Genomic DNA, 16,879 nt, shown 5'->3' with positions numbered 1-16,879 from the left:
CCAACATCCATCCATCCATCTATCGTCTATCTATCTTATCTTTCTATCTTTCATATGTATCTTTTCTATCTCATAGAATCCTAAAATCCTAGGACCGTTGCTCAAGGCAGCAGACCTTATACAATCCCAGACACATATGAAAGATAGACAGATAAAATGGAGATGGATGGATGGATGGATGGATGGATGAACGGATGATAGACAGACAGGCAGGCAGGCAGGCAGACAGGCAGACAGACAGACAGATGGAATGGTTTGCCTACTGCAATTGTGGGCGCTCCATCACTGGATGGAGAAAAATCCAGACGCTTGGAAACTGGCATGTACTTATGATGGTTTTAGGGTCCCGGGGAGGGGGGGGGTCACGTGATCCCCTTCTGCGACCTTCTGACAAGCAAAGTCAATGGGGAAGCCAGATTCACTTAACCACCATGTTCCTAATTTAATAACTGCAGTGATTCGCTTAACGGCTGTGGCAAAGATGGTCGTAAAATGGGGCAAAACGGCAAGTGTCTCTCCGAGCCACAGAAACGACGGGGACAACTGTGGCCGTAAGTGGAGGACTCTCTGTACTCCTTGCCCGGCAGACGTTCCCCTCTCCTCTGCCCATCGAAGTAAACCAAAGACCGGCACCCTTTTCGAATCTTGACCAGCCTGATTTCTCTTCCACAGAGACACGGAGCCGATGTGAGGAAATGGCAGACAAAAGCCGAGGTCCGTTTGGGAGATTTTACTACTCAAATCCGTTTTACACGGTCAAAGTAAGTAACACAGTCAGCCCCGGCTACGTCATCCCCGTTGCTCCAAAGAGGAAAAGCGATTTCACTTTGAATCTGTGAGTTTGAGCTGTCATCCCTTGCTTTGCCCGCTGTACGTGTGCAGTGGAAAAAAAAGTGAATTATGTGGCCCTTTTTCACACTTACAATTGTTATGTGCTCCTGGCTACTTTCCTTGGTGGCCAGAGGCAAGCGCGCCTGACCAATAACCAGCCGAGACACAGTCAAGGCCTTTTGTGTCGTTCATTGCAATAAGCAGGGAGAGAAGCTATCAAAGCTTGGATTCTCTCCAACGTTCCAACTCAAAATATTCCCCTTATTTTTACTACCCTGTCCTGGCTGCCATATCCCTCCTCCTTCCCCATTGGCTGAGATACTATGAGGTTACACTCTCTCCGACCCCTCCTACATATTTCCTGCTGCATACTACATCATACATCACAGGTACATTAAAATTAAGAGATAATTTAATAATAATAATAATAATAATAATAATAGTAGTAGTAGTAGTAGTAGTAGTAGTAGTAGTAGTAGTAGTAATAATAATAATAATAATAATAATAATAATAATAATAATAATAATAATAATAATAATAATAATAATAATAATAATAAAAAAGTTGGAAGGGGCCTTGGAGGTCATCTAGTCCAACCCCCTACTCAGGCAGGAAACCCTATACCACTCCAGACAAATGGCTGCCCAGTCTCTTAGAATAGAATAGAGTTGGAAGGGACCTTGGAAGTCATCTAGTCCAACCCCCTGCTCAGGCAGGAAACCCTATACCATTCCGGACAAATGGCTGTCCAGTCTCTTAGAATAGAATAGAGTTGGAAGGGACCTTGGAAGTCATCTAGTGTTGGAGCATTCACCGCTTCTGGAGGCAGGTGGTTCCACCGGTTAATTGTTCTAACTTTTCTCGAAGTCTTTTCAAGTTTGGCTTTTCCTGGGCGGATTTTCGCCTTCCGATGCTAAAATGCTCGGGGTTAAACACACAAGGATTGTCAACGATGGGTTGGAAATAAGAAGGTTTTCCTGGAGTGCTTTACTATGTGGTTTTTCTGGAAAAAAAACTGGTGAAAACTCAGAGATGGGTTTAACTTCCTTGAGTTTTTTGGGGGGGAAGACATTTTGAGAGGCCGTTATTTGACCTGCGAGAAGCGTTGTGAAGAAATTGTCCTTGAGTAGAGGCAGAAAGAACATATTTCTGCTATTGCTGCCACTGCCTCTGATCCTAACTGTGATGGAGGAGTGTTATTTGATCTATAGATCATCTGTAGATTTATCCATCCATCCATCCCTCTTACTTATATACAGCCACCATCAAAGCCTTCTGCTCTGCAGCCCTTAAATTGTCACACAATGCGGCTAAAGCTGAGTAAAAATTACAGCGAAAATCAAAGCATCCGCAGCTATCATCTTAATCGTGAAATGGCCCCCAGCCACGTACAGTGGCTTCAGTTTTCAAAGGCATTGCAGAATAACTTCATAGGAGAGAATATTTGTAGTTCAGGGTGGAACATGGGATGTGTGTGTGTGTCCTTGGTGCTCTCTGAGCTGGGTGGTTTTCTTGCGGATGTTTCATGACCCAACTAGGGAACATCATCAGTGCTAGAAGGGGGTGGGGTTTGTGGAGAGGAGCAGGAGGAGGAGGGTGGTTAGGAGAAGGAGGAGGAGGAGGAGGAGGAGGAGGAGGAGGAGGAGGAGGAGGAGGAGAAGAAGAAGAAGAAGAAGAAGAAGAAGAAGAAGAAGAAGAAGAAGAAGAAGAAGAAGAAGAAGAAGAAGAAGAAGAAGAAGAAGAAGAGAAGGAGAAGAGGAAGAAGGAGAAGGAGAAGGAGAAGGAGAAGGAGAAGGAGAAGGAGGAGAAGGAGAGGAGGAGGAGAACAACTGTGGGGTCCTTGGTGTTCTCTGAGCTTCATTTTTCTTGCAGACGTTTCATTACCCAACTAGGTAACATCATCAGTGCTAGAAGGGAGTGGAGTTTGTGGAGAGGAGGAGGAGGAGGAGGAGGAGGGGGAGGAGGAGGAGGAGGACTGTGGGGTCCTTGGTGTTCTCTGAGCTTGGTTGTTTTTCTTGAGGACATTTCATTACCCAACTAGGTAACATCATCAGTGCTAGAAGGGAGGGGGTTTGTTGAGAAGAGGAGGAGGAGGAGGAGGAGGAGGAAGCGGAGGAGGAGGAGGAGAAGGAGGAGGAGGACTGTGGGGTCTTTGGTATTCTCTGAGGTTGGCTGTTTTTCTTGAGGACATTTCATTACCCAACTAGGTAACATCATCAATGCTAGAAGGGAGGGGGGTTTGTGGAGAGGAGGACTGTGGGGTCTTTGGTGCTCTCTGAGCTTGGTGGTTTTTTGAAGACTAGATAACATCACCAGTGCTACCTAGTACTGCTCCATCCCTGCTACAAAACTGATGATATTTCCTAGCTTGGTAATGAAATGTCCGCAAGAAAACCACCAAGCTCAGAGAGCACCAAGGACCTCCCCTTGGTCTCCGAGTTACCAGATCTCAAAGAGGCCTAATGCCAAAACAGCATCCATCTCCATCTTCTCGCTCTGGTACTGGACCCCCAGCGGTGGGATTCAAATACCTGAAAAACCAGTTCTCTTATTGGATGCAGGCTTGGGCCTCCAAGGCCTAGAACGGACTTCCGGAAGTGGCATCCATGCACTTCCGGTGGGCCGTTCTAGGCCTGGGAGGCCTCCTCCAGGCCTCCAAGGCCTAGAACGGGCTTCCAGAAGTGGCATCCACGCAGTATGCATTCAGCCAGTTCCCCGAACTCAGCAAAATTTAGCTCCTGGTTCTGTTTGTTTGACAGGATTAAAACCCAAGGAAGTCAGTATTTTAGACCCATTGCTAGCCTTTGCGAAACAAGCTAAACCAATCTAATAACAAAAGCACACAAAGCAAGCTTCCAAATTACGAAATGCTGTAAAACGGTATAAAAATCCTTGTACTCATCAAATCAATTTGTCAGCTGTCCCAGAACTACATGCTGTTGTTGGCTCTGCTCATCATTAAACCTTCTTTCTTAAGCAGTCTCCATTTTATTCCCGGCTTGGAACTGGACCTGGTTTTTCTTTCAACACTGATCACAAGTCACTTTTTTCAGTGCCGTTATATAACTTCGGACGGTTACTGAAGGAGTGGTTGTAAGTCAAGGACTCCTTGTTTTGACAATGAATCTGTTTTATTGGAGGGTCCAAGAACAGGTGGGCTCAGATGTGGTTCTGACCTTTCATCATTTCTTCCCTGCAGTTCTTCGTTTTCTGCCACGGGTTCCTGCAGCTCTCCCAGCTGATGACATCCGGCTACATGAAAAGTTCAATTTCCACCATCGAGAGGCGTTTCGGTCTGTCCAGCCAGACGTCTGGCATGGTGGCCTCCTTCCACGAGGTACCCTCCTCGGCCCCGGCAACTCTTTACTCTTGTTTGCCGTTACTCTACTGCACGACCCCTGCAACATGGCTAGCGTTGCTACTTGTAAACTGCTATCCGTACTATTTTGGCTACTGTTAATCTATATAAACATTAACCTTTAAATCTTAGATTCTATACTGTCAACAGTATAGAGAATATTTGTAGGTCAGAGACAAACTGTGGGGTCCCTGGTGGTCTCTGAGCTTGGTAGTTTTCTTGCAGACGTTTCATTATCCCGCTAGGGAACATCATCAGTGCTAGAAGGGAGTGGTGTTCATGGAGAGGAGGAGGAGGAGGAGGACTGTGGGTTCTTTGGCCACTACTCTACTGCATGTCCATACAATATTACTATCTCTGAGCTTGGGGGTTTTCTTGCAGATGTGTCATGACCATCATCAGTGGGAACATCATCAGTGTTAGAAGGAGGTGGGGTTGTGGAGAGGAGAGCTGGAGGAGAAGCAGGAGCAGGAGGAGGACTGTGGGGTCCTTGGTGCTCTCTGAGCTTGGTGGTTTTCTCGCAAACATTTTATGACCCAACTAGGGAATATCATCAGTGGTAGAAGGGAGGAGGAGGAGGAGGAGGTGGTGGTGGTGGTGGTGGTGGAGGAGGAGGAGGAGGAGGAGGAGAGTACTCTGGCTCCTTGGTGCCCTCTGAGCTTGCTGGTTTTCTTGCAAACATTTTATGACCCAACTAACACCATCAATGCTAGAAGGGGATGGAGTTTGTGGAGGAGGAGGAGGAGGAGGAGGAGGAGGAGGAGGAGGAGGAGGACTGGTGGTAGAGAAGGAGGAGAACTCTGGGGTCCTTGGTGCTCTCTGAGTTTGCTTTTTTTCTTGCAGATGTTTCATGACCCAACTAGGTAACACCATCAGTGCTAGTAGGGAATGGGGTTTGTAGAATAGGAGGAGGAGGAGGAGGACGATGACTGTGAGCTCCTTGGTGCTCTCTGAGCTTGCTGGTTTTCTTGCAAACATTTTATGACCCAACTAGATAACACCATCAATGCTAGAAGGGAGGAGGAGGAGGAGGAGGAGGAGGAGGGATCTAAAAGCCAGGGGGCTGCACTCACAGTGCCAAGGATCCTGTCCATTTCCTCGGGACCAAAAGGATCAAACTCTTCCCAGATAACATCATAGGGGTGTGCCTCAGCCAATTCTGTAGGAGTGAATTGAAGATGTGGAGAATAATCTTAACAGTGACCCTGCAGATATTCCCTTTGCCTTTTTTAATATAACTTTCACTGTAATAAAAAACGATTTATCACTGCTTTCCAGATTTTCAATAAAGTAGTTTCGGTTTTTTTTAATGAAAGGATTCCCAGTTCTATTTTTTTTTTCATAATAAGAAATTATTTTTTCCACAGTATTTATGGATTGATCTATTGTCCTCCCAAGAGTATACTGGAACACGATGTACACCTTTTTGTGAATCTAATTCTATAAAGAGCTACTAATTAAAATAATATCGAAGAAGAGTAATTGGATCCTGAGTGAAAAAAAAACTTTTTCTAAGGAGTGATAACCACGCCCATCATTTCTTTTTCGTACAAACTATTAATGGATTGATTACTTATTAAATTTATATGCTGCCCATCTCACCATCAAGGGATTGATGTTGGATTCACGATTTCATGATGTGATTTTTTTTACGATTTAACGATTTGGTGATTTTGATAATTTGAGGTTTTGATGATTCGGACGATTTAATGAGTTTGATTTTTTTTACCCTTGGACTATTTTTATGCTTTGATGATTTTGACAATTGAATGAGTTTGATGATTTGATGATTGCTACAATTTGTTTATTTTTACGATTTGATGAGTTTGATGATTGAATGAGTTTTATGATTTGATGATTGCTACAATTTATTTATTTTTATGATCTGACGATTGAACGAGTTTGACGATTTGATGATTTTTACGATTTTTACATCTGGATGATCTTTACCGTTGGGCGATTTTGACGATGTTCACAATTTGGCGATGTAATGAGTTTGACGATTTAACGATTTATTAATTTTATTTATTTTTTTTCAAAAATGTGACCGCCATTGTAGTTTGATCTGACTGGCTGGCTTTCATAAAGATGTAGCTTCTTCAGCCTCTGTAAGGACCTGCCCACCTTTTCTTTCGTCCCATCAGATTGGAAACACGATGCTGATCGTCTTTGTGAGTTATTTCGGCAGCCGACTGCACAGGCCCCGGGTCATTGGCTGCGGTGCCATCCTCGTTTCCGTGGCCGGTTTTGTCATTTCTCTCCCACACTTCGTCTCGCCCCCTTACGAATACGATCAGTCCGTTTCTGGTAAGGACCTTCTAGAAATGTCTACGGAGATTCTCTGTCATTCAGGTCGGAGTTCCCCAACCTTTTGGGGGGCTGGCGGCCCAGACCGGGGGAGAGGGGGAACAAAGGGATGGTTTTGTGTGTGTGTGGGGGTGAATGCATGCACGTGCTGTTCTGTCCCACCCTACTTGAGCTCCTTGTTAAATTCACAAGGAGAAAATCCCTCTTCAAATCAAGCAGGTAGAAATCGCAGGATAAACCCAAACCCCGTTGATTTACTCATAGACTTGAGGAAAAACAAACACAGTTCATCGCAACTCAATCCTCAACCCGAACGGCAGCCTTCGGCAACCAGCAACTCCCACAGCTCCCCTTTTATTATGCATCCAAGGCCTGGCTTTCCTAATGCCTGCTCCTTTGCCTCTGAAGCCGCCCCATTGCATGCCTCTGTCCAGCTCTCTTTGCCTGCCGGCGCTTTCATGCATCTGGGATTTGTCCCAGCTGTTCTTCATCACTGTCCAACGCAGGCTCCCAGCACAGCTGTGTCTCAGCCTGAGCGTGAGTACAGGGGCCGGGCGACGCTCACGTCAGTGGGGCCACGGACACCCACCATCCTTGTAGCAACACTCGTGTAAATGGGGCCACAAACGCCCACATGCTTGTATAAATGGGGCCCTAAATGCCTGCAACGCTTGTGGCAATGCTTGCACAAGAGCATCTGAGATCCTCATGGCAATGCTTGTGCAAGTGGGGTCACGAACACCTGCAATGCTTGTGGTGATGCTCGTGTGAGTGGACACCTGCAAGAGTGGGACTGTGTGCATGCACGCACATGCGCACACTGGCCAGCCACTCACGCAGCCCAGTGGCCAATAGTCCATGGCCCGATAATGGGCTGCAGCCCACGTTGGGGACCCCTGATCCAGGTCATGGTTGTCCCAAAGGCACTTTTCCAAGGAGCAACTGGGCTTTCTTTGTTTTTCCTTGACAACATCTCGCTTCTTGTCCCAGAAGCTTTTTCGGTTCTGACTGAATGGCGGATGATGGAAGGATTTATATTTCTTGCAGTCATCTGGGCATTAGTGCTCTTTCTGAGAATCTTTGAGGCCTCTTGGAGGTTTATCTGTGCCCTGAATAGTGCAAACAGTTGTGGGGCCTTCTTGGAACTGCTGAAAGGACCGTGTTGTAGACTGGAGATAGAGGATGCTGTCTCCCTCCCCCTCTGTTGAAGGAGGGCTGTTCAATCTTAGTGTAGATGGCCTCTTTGATCCCTCCTTCACACCAGTGGCCCTCTCTGTCCAGTATGTGGACTTTGCTGTCTTCAAAAGCATTGTTCTGTCCCAGCCTACGTACATCCTTATTATTTCACAAAAACAACCCCTCTTTTAACAGTGAACTGGAAAATAAACCCTTTTTATTTGAGTTACAAACCTTATAATTGTTCCAGAAAACCAAAGCAACAGAACACTTTTCCAACACTTGTCCAAAAGCAAAATGGAGTACGAGTCAAACAGGCAAAATAGACAGACCATGATCTCTTGACACTGAAGTTCTTTGCAAACGGCTGCCTCCAGCAACCAGCCCTGTCCACACATTCCCTTTTTGTTACACAGGCCCCAAGGCGTGGCTTCTCACTGCTTTCTCCTCCTTCCCTGGAGTCGTCCCATTGCCTCCCTCTGTCCTACTCGTGTGACCTGTCTACATTTACGAGCGTCTCTGAGGTCTTCCAGCTCTGCTTCCTCTGAGTCCGACTCAGCTTCCCAGCACAGCTGGCTCTCAGCTGGATCACGAGTGGAAGGACCAGCCTCTTCATTAGTTTGTAAGTCCTGCAGCTCATCAGAGCCTCCCTCCAACTCTGATGGCTCTCCAGGCTCCTCCTCCTCTGATTCCCTAGACTCAACTATTGGGATCACAGTCTGGCATGGAATCGCAACAGGCATAACCTTTGTCTTTCAAATGCAGACGGACTGCGGAATCTCATCCTGATAGGTTTGTTCTCCTACATTGCGCCCTGCATTTGTGAAGTGGTTGTTTTGTTTCCCCAATGCACGGAGCCGTACATATCTCACTGCACTGTACTGCGTATATCACATCGCTCAGTTTGTGTCCGGGCATTTTATCCCAGTTCCGGATGGCGGTCGTGTAGAGAGAGTCGTCTCTTCACTGGCCAGTTTCCCTTCACCGGTGGACTCTTAACAGGGTCGAAAGTCACCCTGGAGGGGCAACTACCAATGAGGAGGACTGTTGTCGACCACGGAAGGAGCTATTTAACATGGCCGATCACTTAGCCGCACCAGCCGAAAGTCAGAAGAACATCTAAGCATAAAGAACCACCGTGGAAGATCCGGGTGAGACCTTACCTTCCCTCTCTTTACCCTAACTATCTCCCTGTGAAAAGCTTCTGGAATTATTTCCCTGCTTTGAGAGAGCGGCGTCTGTTTACTGACAAGCTCCTGTCTTAATGCATTCTTGGGTTTAAAGTATGCATGTATGTTGTGTGGGTTGAAGATCCTCCTGAGTTTTTCAGATATTCCTGCAATCCTCAGGAAGAGCGCTAACAACCAAGTGACTGCAAGGGATATAAATCCTTCCCTCCTCCACCATTCAGTCAGAACTGAAGAAGCTTCTTGGATGAGAAGTGAAACATGTTCAAGGAAAAACAAAGTCCGGTTGCCTTTTGGGAAAAGCACCTTTGGGATGGCTTTCCATAAACATTCTTCACCGGGTCTGCTTTTTCAGATTTTAAATTTGAAACGATGGGAGAAACCATTGACCCTAGCTCTCCAACATGATAAATGACTAAGCCAGTAACCTCTTTATCTTCCTGTAAAGCTGCATTCTATAATTATGTCTCTGATTTATTATATTCCTTATATAACAGAAGAAATTATGTAAGAAATATTATAATTTTATTTATTGATTAGACTCCTAATTCTTTGCCTTTCTTTCTGGCAAGCCACTCAAGAACTATTGGAAACGGACTGGCCTAAAAATAAAAATAGGAAACAAATCAATTAAAAACAAACATTTCTAAGCTTTTGTATTCGGGGGTGAAAAAAAGTATGGTTTAGGGCAGTGGTGGTGAACCTATGGCACGGGTGCCAGAGGCGGCACTCAGAGCCCTCTCTATGGGCACGCGCGCGATGTCCCGGAGATGGCAACCATCCCTCTTCAAGCAGCCACCCGTTAACTCGCTGAGGTCCCACATGGCCGGATGCATCCCAGCACCGCTGGTTTCCCTCCCCCCCGTCCCATCCCTCCTGGCCTCGCATACTCTCCTTTTCCCAGGCATGACCCCTGCATCGCCTCCTCAGCTGTCGGCCGGCTGTTGAGCTCAGAGGCTGCTTCTCTGAACTGCTGGCAGCAGGCTGCGGAGCCCCAGAGTGCGCCGGTCAAGGGGCTAGCAGGCTGTGGCTGCTGACGGAGACCGTCGGCCCCCATGCGCTCGCTGGCCTCTGTGTGCGGGGGCTGATGGTGTCAGGCAGCAGCCGCTCTGGCCCCTGCATTGCCTTGCCCTGTGACAATGGCACCCCCGCCCTGCCTCGCCTTGCCTCGCCTCACCCCTCAGGACGAGCCTCCTGCCCACTGTCCCACCCACCAGAGACCTCCTGGATCTCCCCCAACCCTACCCGGCCCCCACAGGTGTCCCTGCTCACCTTGGCCACACCCACCCATTTTGCCATGACTTCCACAGCCACGCCCACCCAGTGGGCCACGGCCACCTGGCACCCGGTGATAAATAAGTGGGTTTTGGATTGCAGTTTGGGCATTCGGTCTCTAAAAGGTTTGCCATCACTGGTTTAGGGGCAGCATGCAGCCCCCCAACATCCCTTTTGTAGATCCCAAACCTGCTCAGAAAGGTTGACAGCTATGTGTGGCTTTTACTGATGTTAGAACGAGACGTCTGGGAACATAAGAAGAAGCTTGCTAGTTCGGATCAGGTGTCAGAGAAAGAGGGTGAAGAGGGCACCTCCCTAACAGTTCCCAGAATCTATTTTTTTACGGGGCAAATAATCTGCTTCAGCTTGGCAAGATTTCTGTCTATAGGTGAGGAGCAGTAAGGAAATCTGCTTAGAAGAATCGTAACCACAACTGTATGTGTAAGATCTGGAAACTCTGAAAACAGTGTAGAGAAGAGCAACAGAGATGATCAGGGGACTGGATGCTAAAACATATGAAGAACGGTTGCAGGAATTGGGTAGGTCTAGTTTAATGAAGAGAAGGATGAGGGGGGACATGATAGCAGTGTTCCAATATTTGAGGGGCTGCCACAAAGAGGAGGGGTCAAGCTATTCTCCAAAGCACCTGAAGGCAGGACAAGAAGCGATAAAGGATAAAATATATGAATAACAGTTGCAGGAATTAGGTATGTCCAGTTTAATGAAGAGAAGAACTAGGGGTGACATGATAGCAGTCTTCCAGTATCTGAGGGGCTGCCCCAAAAAAGAGGGGGGGTCAACCTCTTCTCCAAAGCCCCTGAAGGCAGGACAAGAAGCAACGGATGGAAACTAATCCAGGAGAGAACCAAGGAGAAATTTCCTGAGAGCGAGAACAATTAACCAGTGGAACAGCTTGCCACCAGAAGTTGTGGGTGCTCCATCACTGGAGGCTTTTAAGAAGAGACTGGACAGCCACTTGTCTCAAATGGGACATGGTCTTCTACTTGAGCAGGGGGCTGGGCTAGAAGACCTCCAGAGCCCCTTCCAACTCGGTGATCCTGTTATTCTGTTCTGTTACAACATGCAACAGACCTTTTGGACACCACTGTTAAGCAAAGCGCAGCAGTGGTGAAGTTAGTCACACAGTTGTTAAATGAATCTAACTTCCCTGTTGACTTGGCTGGTCAGAAGGTTGCAAAAGGTGTTCAAGACACACACACACACACACACCCCGGGACGCGGCAAACTGTCACAAAGATAGGCCCGTTGCCAAATGTCTGAATTTTGATCACCTGACTGTAGGGATGCTGCAACAGTGGTAAGTGTGGAAAACGGTCGTAGGTCACTTTTTTCAGGTCTGTTGTAACTTTGAAAAGTCACTCAATGAACTGTTGTAAGCCAAGGGCTACCTGTACAATTGGGGTAAATGAACTGGGCTATCTTATCCCAACTGGGGCAGAAGGAATTCTCCCACCCGAAGCGTTGTGGGAATGGTCTATCCAGCCTCTGGCTTTCTCTTCCCAGGTTCCTCGAGTAACACCACCGATATCTGTCTTCCACACCGGAAAGGACCCGTGACTGACGTCTGCGCTGGCCGCCAGAGGGAGAGCGACGTGGTGCTGATGTTGCTCCTCTTTGGGCAGACCTTGCTGGGCATCGGCGGGGTGCCCATCCAGCCCTTTGGCATCTCCTACATAGATGACTACGCCAGCGCCACCAACTCGCCTCTCTACATAGGTACGTTCCTAGGAACAACAACGAACGAAAACCACGAGAACAGAGGTCACCAAGCTTTCTCGGTTGGCGGGCCGGAGGGAAAGGGAAGAGGGAAGCACTTTATGTGCGCGCGCATGCACATGTGCACACGGGACCACAAGCATACACGTGACGCAAACAGGGCAGGGCTATTGCTTGCGTGATACTCGTTAGCCCTGCCCTGTTCTTGTGCACAGCACTCTGTTTCTGTGCCCTGAGGTGCAGCATCACCCTGTTTTTGCGCATCGAGGCGTGGTGGCATCACATTTTCACGTACCGAGGGTGGCATCCCATTTTTGCACCCTGCAGTGTGGCGGTGTCCCATTTTTGCACCCCAAGGTGTGTCAGCCACCCGTTTTTGCACCACATGGCGCAGCATCCTGTTTTCATGCCCTGTGGCCATGGCAGTAGCACAAATGGGTGGGGGTGTGTGCGCTACCGGGCCGCGGTCCATAGGTTGGGGACCCCTGCACTAGAAAGTCCTGTGTCAGTCCTGCCCCAGTCTGATCCCTTAGGCAAGTGAAACTATTGACTCCGAAGACCAGTTTTGGTCACCACGATGTAAAAAAGATGTTGAGACTCTAGAAAGAGGGCAGAGAAGAGCAACAAAGATGATTAGAGGTCTGGAGGCTAAAACATACGAGGAACGGTTGCTGGAATTGGATATGTCTAATTTAATGAAGAGAAGGACAGGGGGGACAGGATAGCAGTGTTCCATTATCTCAGGGGCTGCCCCAAAGAAGAGGGAGTCAAGCTATTCTCCAAAGTGCCTGAAGGCAGGACAAGAAGCAACGGATGGAAACCAATCAAGGAAAGAAGCAACCTAGAACTTAGGAGAAACTTCCTGACAGTTAGAACAATTAACCAGTGGAGCAACCTGCCTCCAGAAGCGGTGAATGCTCCAACACTGGAAGTTTTTAAGAAGAGACTGGACAGCCATTTGTCTGAAATGGTCTAGGGTTTCCTGCCTGAGCAGGGGGTTGGACTAGCTCCAAGGTCCCTTACAACAACAACAACAACAACACCATCATCATCATCATCAACAACATCATCATCATCATCATCATCATCATCATCATCATCATCATCATCATCATCATCATCATCATTATTATTATTATTATTATTATTATTACTCTTTTTCTCTACTGCCCAGGCTTTATTTTTGCTGCCACCGCCCTCGGCCCTGCCATCGCCTTCATCTTGGGATCGTTTATGCTCCGTTTCTATGTTGATATTGACAAAGTTTCATCAGGTGAGTGGACCAGCCTTCTACATGGGCAGATTCCTGAGAAAATGAATCCTGTACAGTATATCCCTAATTGATGATGATCATCAGTGCTGGAAGAGAGTTTGTTCTTTGTTTACATACACGTAGCTTGCCCTGTCACTGTTGATGGAAGTGTTCTTGCTGGCTCCTTGTTTAGGCTCTTGTTTACTGTTTAATGTTAGCTTGTATCTCCAAGAAGATAGTTCCTTGACTGGGCATTGCTTACTGCTTGATTGTTGATTTAATCTTGTTAATCTTGGTGTTAATCTCTGTGTCAACGCTGCTAACATCGGATGTTTTTGGTTTGACAACAGTAGAAATGCAACAATATTTTACTTTTAGAGTTAGATGATGCCAGGGGGAGGAAGGTGCATGAGAGTTTAGCTAGACATAACAATGCTGAACCTAGTGTGAGAACCAAGGTTGTTGAAATAAGAGATGATAAGAAATCGCCTGTTCACCGCCCTGAGTCCCGTAAGGGAGATAGGGCGGTATATAAATTTAATAAATAAATATATAAATTTAATAAATAAATAAATAAATGGTGGGCTGGAGAACTGGAGGGGAAGCCTGCATTTCAAGCTAATTGGGGAATGTGATTTATGACTGTTAACTGGAGGAGGGAATTGTGCTTTGATACTACGTGCTCAGGGGAGGGGAATCTAGTTTTTGGCTTCGATTCTGTTAGTGCCAATATTATGCTTCTCAAAATAAAGAATCTTTAATGTAACCAGAGCCTCGAAGTTCTTTTAAGAGTTTCATCTGTTGGAACCATGACACTCTGCTTATCTGGGCGTTGGTTGCTGTTGTGATCTTTTTGTTTCCTTTTTGGCCCAGTCAAGGAATTACCCACTCAGACAAACAGTACACAACAGCCATCAAACCACTTGTTTATAAGCAGCTCCTTCTCCCTTCTAGCATTGATGATGTTACCTAGTTGGGTAATGAAACATCTTCCAGAAAAACATTGCAGAAAGAACTTGCAGAAAAGAACGGAAGGCGAGATCTCACACACTGGGAGAGAATCACACTGTGGATAGTTGAGTGTAGACATCAACAACCTGTTTGTACTTTCCTAACGGGGTGTCACAGGGGGGCAGAAAATTCAAGATGGTGGCTACAATCAGGCAGTCAAATCTGCAATGCACATAAGAAGAAGACGGTCATTTTGGTTATGGCTGCCATTTTGACTCTTTTGACCCCCTTCCTTGTGGATATCCCAATTCCTAGCAAGTGGCAGACCAGCTTTTCCCAACATGGCATCCTTCAGGTGGCCATATTGACTCTTTTGACCCCCTCCCACAGACACCCCTGATTCCTAGCAAGAGTTAAGTCTGCTCTTCCCTATGTGACATCCTCCAGATGGCCATGCAGAGGGGGGGGGTGGATAATTGGAATTGTAGTCCAACTCATCTGGATGACCTTCTGTTGAACAAGATTGGGGAACTCATGAGTTCCACCACGGTTATCGGAACATCTGGGAAACCGAGTCAGTTTAACCCGTGATTTCATCCGGCTTAGTTCCTCTCTCTTTTGTTTCAGCGGAAGTCCACATCACCAACAAGGATCCGCGATGGGTTGGGGCCTGGTGGCTGGGCTTCATCTTTGCCGCCAGCATGGTGGCCATCGCCTCGATCCCTTATTTTTTCTTCCCGAGAGAAATGCCCAAAGAGGTAAGGACCCACCGGAGAACATCAAAGCATCGTTGCCACAAAGCCAGTTGGGGGGGTAGTTTAATTGCAGGCTCATTAAACGCTGAGGCTCCTTGTCAGTTGGAAAATGAAATATTTACCCATGACAAGAGATCCTGTAAGGCGGCCGTCAAGGTCCCACTCGCTGAGATCCTTGGTCTTCCATCAAATTCAACGGGTGAGAAAAGTAAGGTTCTACACTTAGGCAAGAAAAACCAAATGCACAGGTAGAGCATAGGTCCCCCCAATCCTTCTCTTCTATAGGGCAGGAGAAGAAACAACAGATGGAAACTAATCAAGGAGAGAAGCAACCTGGAACTAAGGAGAAACTTCCTGACAGTGAGAACAATTAACCCGTGGAAGAGCTTGCTTCCAGAAATCGTGGGTGCTCCCTCACTGGAGATTTTTAAGAAGAGGCTAGATAGTCACTTCTCTGAGATGGTATAAGTTCTCCTGCTGGAGCGGGGGGGCTGGACTAGAAGACCTCCAAGGTCCCTTCCAGCTCTATTCTATTCTATTCTATTCTATTCTATTCTATTCTATTCTATTCTATTCTATTCTATATTTCTATTCTATTCTGTTCTGTATTTCTATTCTATTCTATTCTATTCTATTCTATTCTATTCTATTCTATTCTATTCTATTCTGTTCTATTATGTTCTATTATGTTCTGTATTTCTATTCTATTCTATTCTATTATGTTCTGTATTTCTATTCTTTCTTTTTTTCTATTCTATTCTATTCTATTCTATTCTATTTTGTATTTTTATTCTATTCTGTATTTCTATTCTATTCCATTCTGTATTTCTATTCTATTCTATTCTATTCTATTCTATTCTATTCTATTCTATTCTATTCTATTCTATTTTGTATTTTTATTCTATTCTGTATTTCTATTCTATTCCATTCTGTATTTCTATTCTATTCTATTCTATTCTATTCTATTCTATTCTATTCTATTCTATTCTATTCTATTCTATTCTATTCTATTATCTCTGCTTGGACCTCCGTGGAAATGCTCTCTCCAGTTCAAATCCTTCCTCCCTTGGAGTTTCTCAATATATCATTCCTTCTGTACTCACCGCCACTGTCTGAATGCAGAATTGGGGATTTTGTCATGAACTTAACACAATGGCCTTGCAATCTAGCCTTTCACTAACATTTTACCCTTTATCGTCGATCAAAGAAGTGGATCTATATCTCCAAAAGCCACCGGAACGTATCCATCCCCTCCAAGAGATTTAGTTTAATCTTTTCATCTTCTCTTTTGCATTGAAGACTAAGGAATTTAGGGGCCTCTTGCCTTTAAACAGCAGATACGGTATCTTTATGTTTCATATCGCAAGGATCTGCCTCTCGCTAAATCCTCTTTTTCAAACTGAGTTATCGTGTTCTCTCCGCTTGAATGTCTGTGATTTAATCTTCCGTGCCGCAAAGTCGGTACATTTCTTGGGTTGGGTTGTTTTGCGGTCTTAAGTACAAGCAGTTCTTGAATCTGCTCAAAACACTGGACGTTTTTAAGAAGAGACTAGACAGCTACTAGTCTGGAATGGTATAGGGTCTCCTGCTTGAGCAGGGGGCTGGACTAGAAGACCTCCAAGGTCCCTTCCAACTCTGTTATTCTGTTTAAAGAAAAGAAGGACCAGGAGTGGCATGAGAGCAGTCTTCCAGTATCTCAGGGGGTGCCACAAAGAAGAGGGAGTCAAGCTCTTCTCCAAAGCCCCTGAAGGCAGGACAAGAAGCAACAGATGGAAACTCATCAAGGAGAGAAGCAACCTAGAACTAAGGAGAAACTTCCTGACAGTTAGAACAATTAACCAGTGGAACCACCTGCCAAGCTCAGAGAGCACCAAGGAACCCATAGTCTTCCTCCTCCTCCTCCTCCTCCTCCTCCTCCTCCTCCTCTTCCTCTCTGAAATCTCCCCACCTTTCCTGCATTGATGACATTACCTAGTAGGGTAATGAAACTTCTGCAAGAAAACCGCCAAGCTCAGAGAGCACCAAGGACCCCACAGTCCTCCTCCTCCT

The 16,879-nt window shown here is 46.2% G+C and overlaps 1 protein-coding gene across 1 annotated transcript in view; it reads left to right on the top strand.

The window, feature by feature from the left end:
• The first annotated feature begins 695 nt into the window (after positions 1–695).
• The window catches only part of SLCO2B1 (solute carrier organic anion transporter family member 2B1), a 38,867-nt gene continuing 22,683 nt past the window's right edge, over positions 696–16,879 (top strand). The window contains exons 1-6 of the mRNA XM_029284051.1: positions 696–761; positions 4,032–4,169; positions 6,335–6,497; positions 11,660–11,872; positions 13,047–13,145; positions 14,703–14,833. Coding sequence (XP_029139884.1) covers positions 696–761; positions 4,032–4,169; positions 6,335–6,497; positions 11,660–11,872; positions 13,047–13,145; positions 14,703–14,833 — 810 coding nt within the window. The remainder of the gene's footprint in view (positions 762–4,031; positions 4,170–6,334; positions 6,498–11,659; positions 11,873–13,046; positions 13,146–14,702; positions 14,834–16,879) is intronic.

This window comes from Protobothrops mucrosquamatus, unplaced genomic scaffold (genome assembly GCF_001527695.2).
Source record: "Protobothrops mucrosquamatus isolate PMUCROS unplaced genomic scaffold, P.Mucros_1.0 scaffold344, whole genome shotgun sequence".
In the NCBI taxonomy this organism is placed as follows: Eukaryota; Metazoa; Chordata; class Lepidosauria; order Squamata; family Viperidae; genus Protobothrops; species Protobothrops mucrosquamatus.
This window is presented reverse-complemented; position numbering and strand designations above follow the sequence as displayed.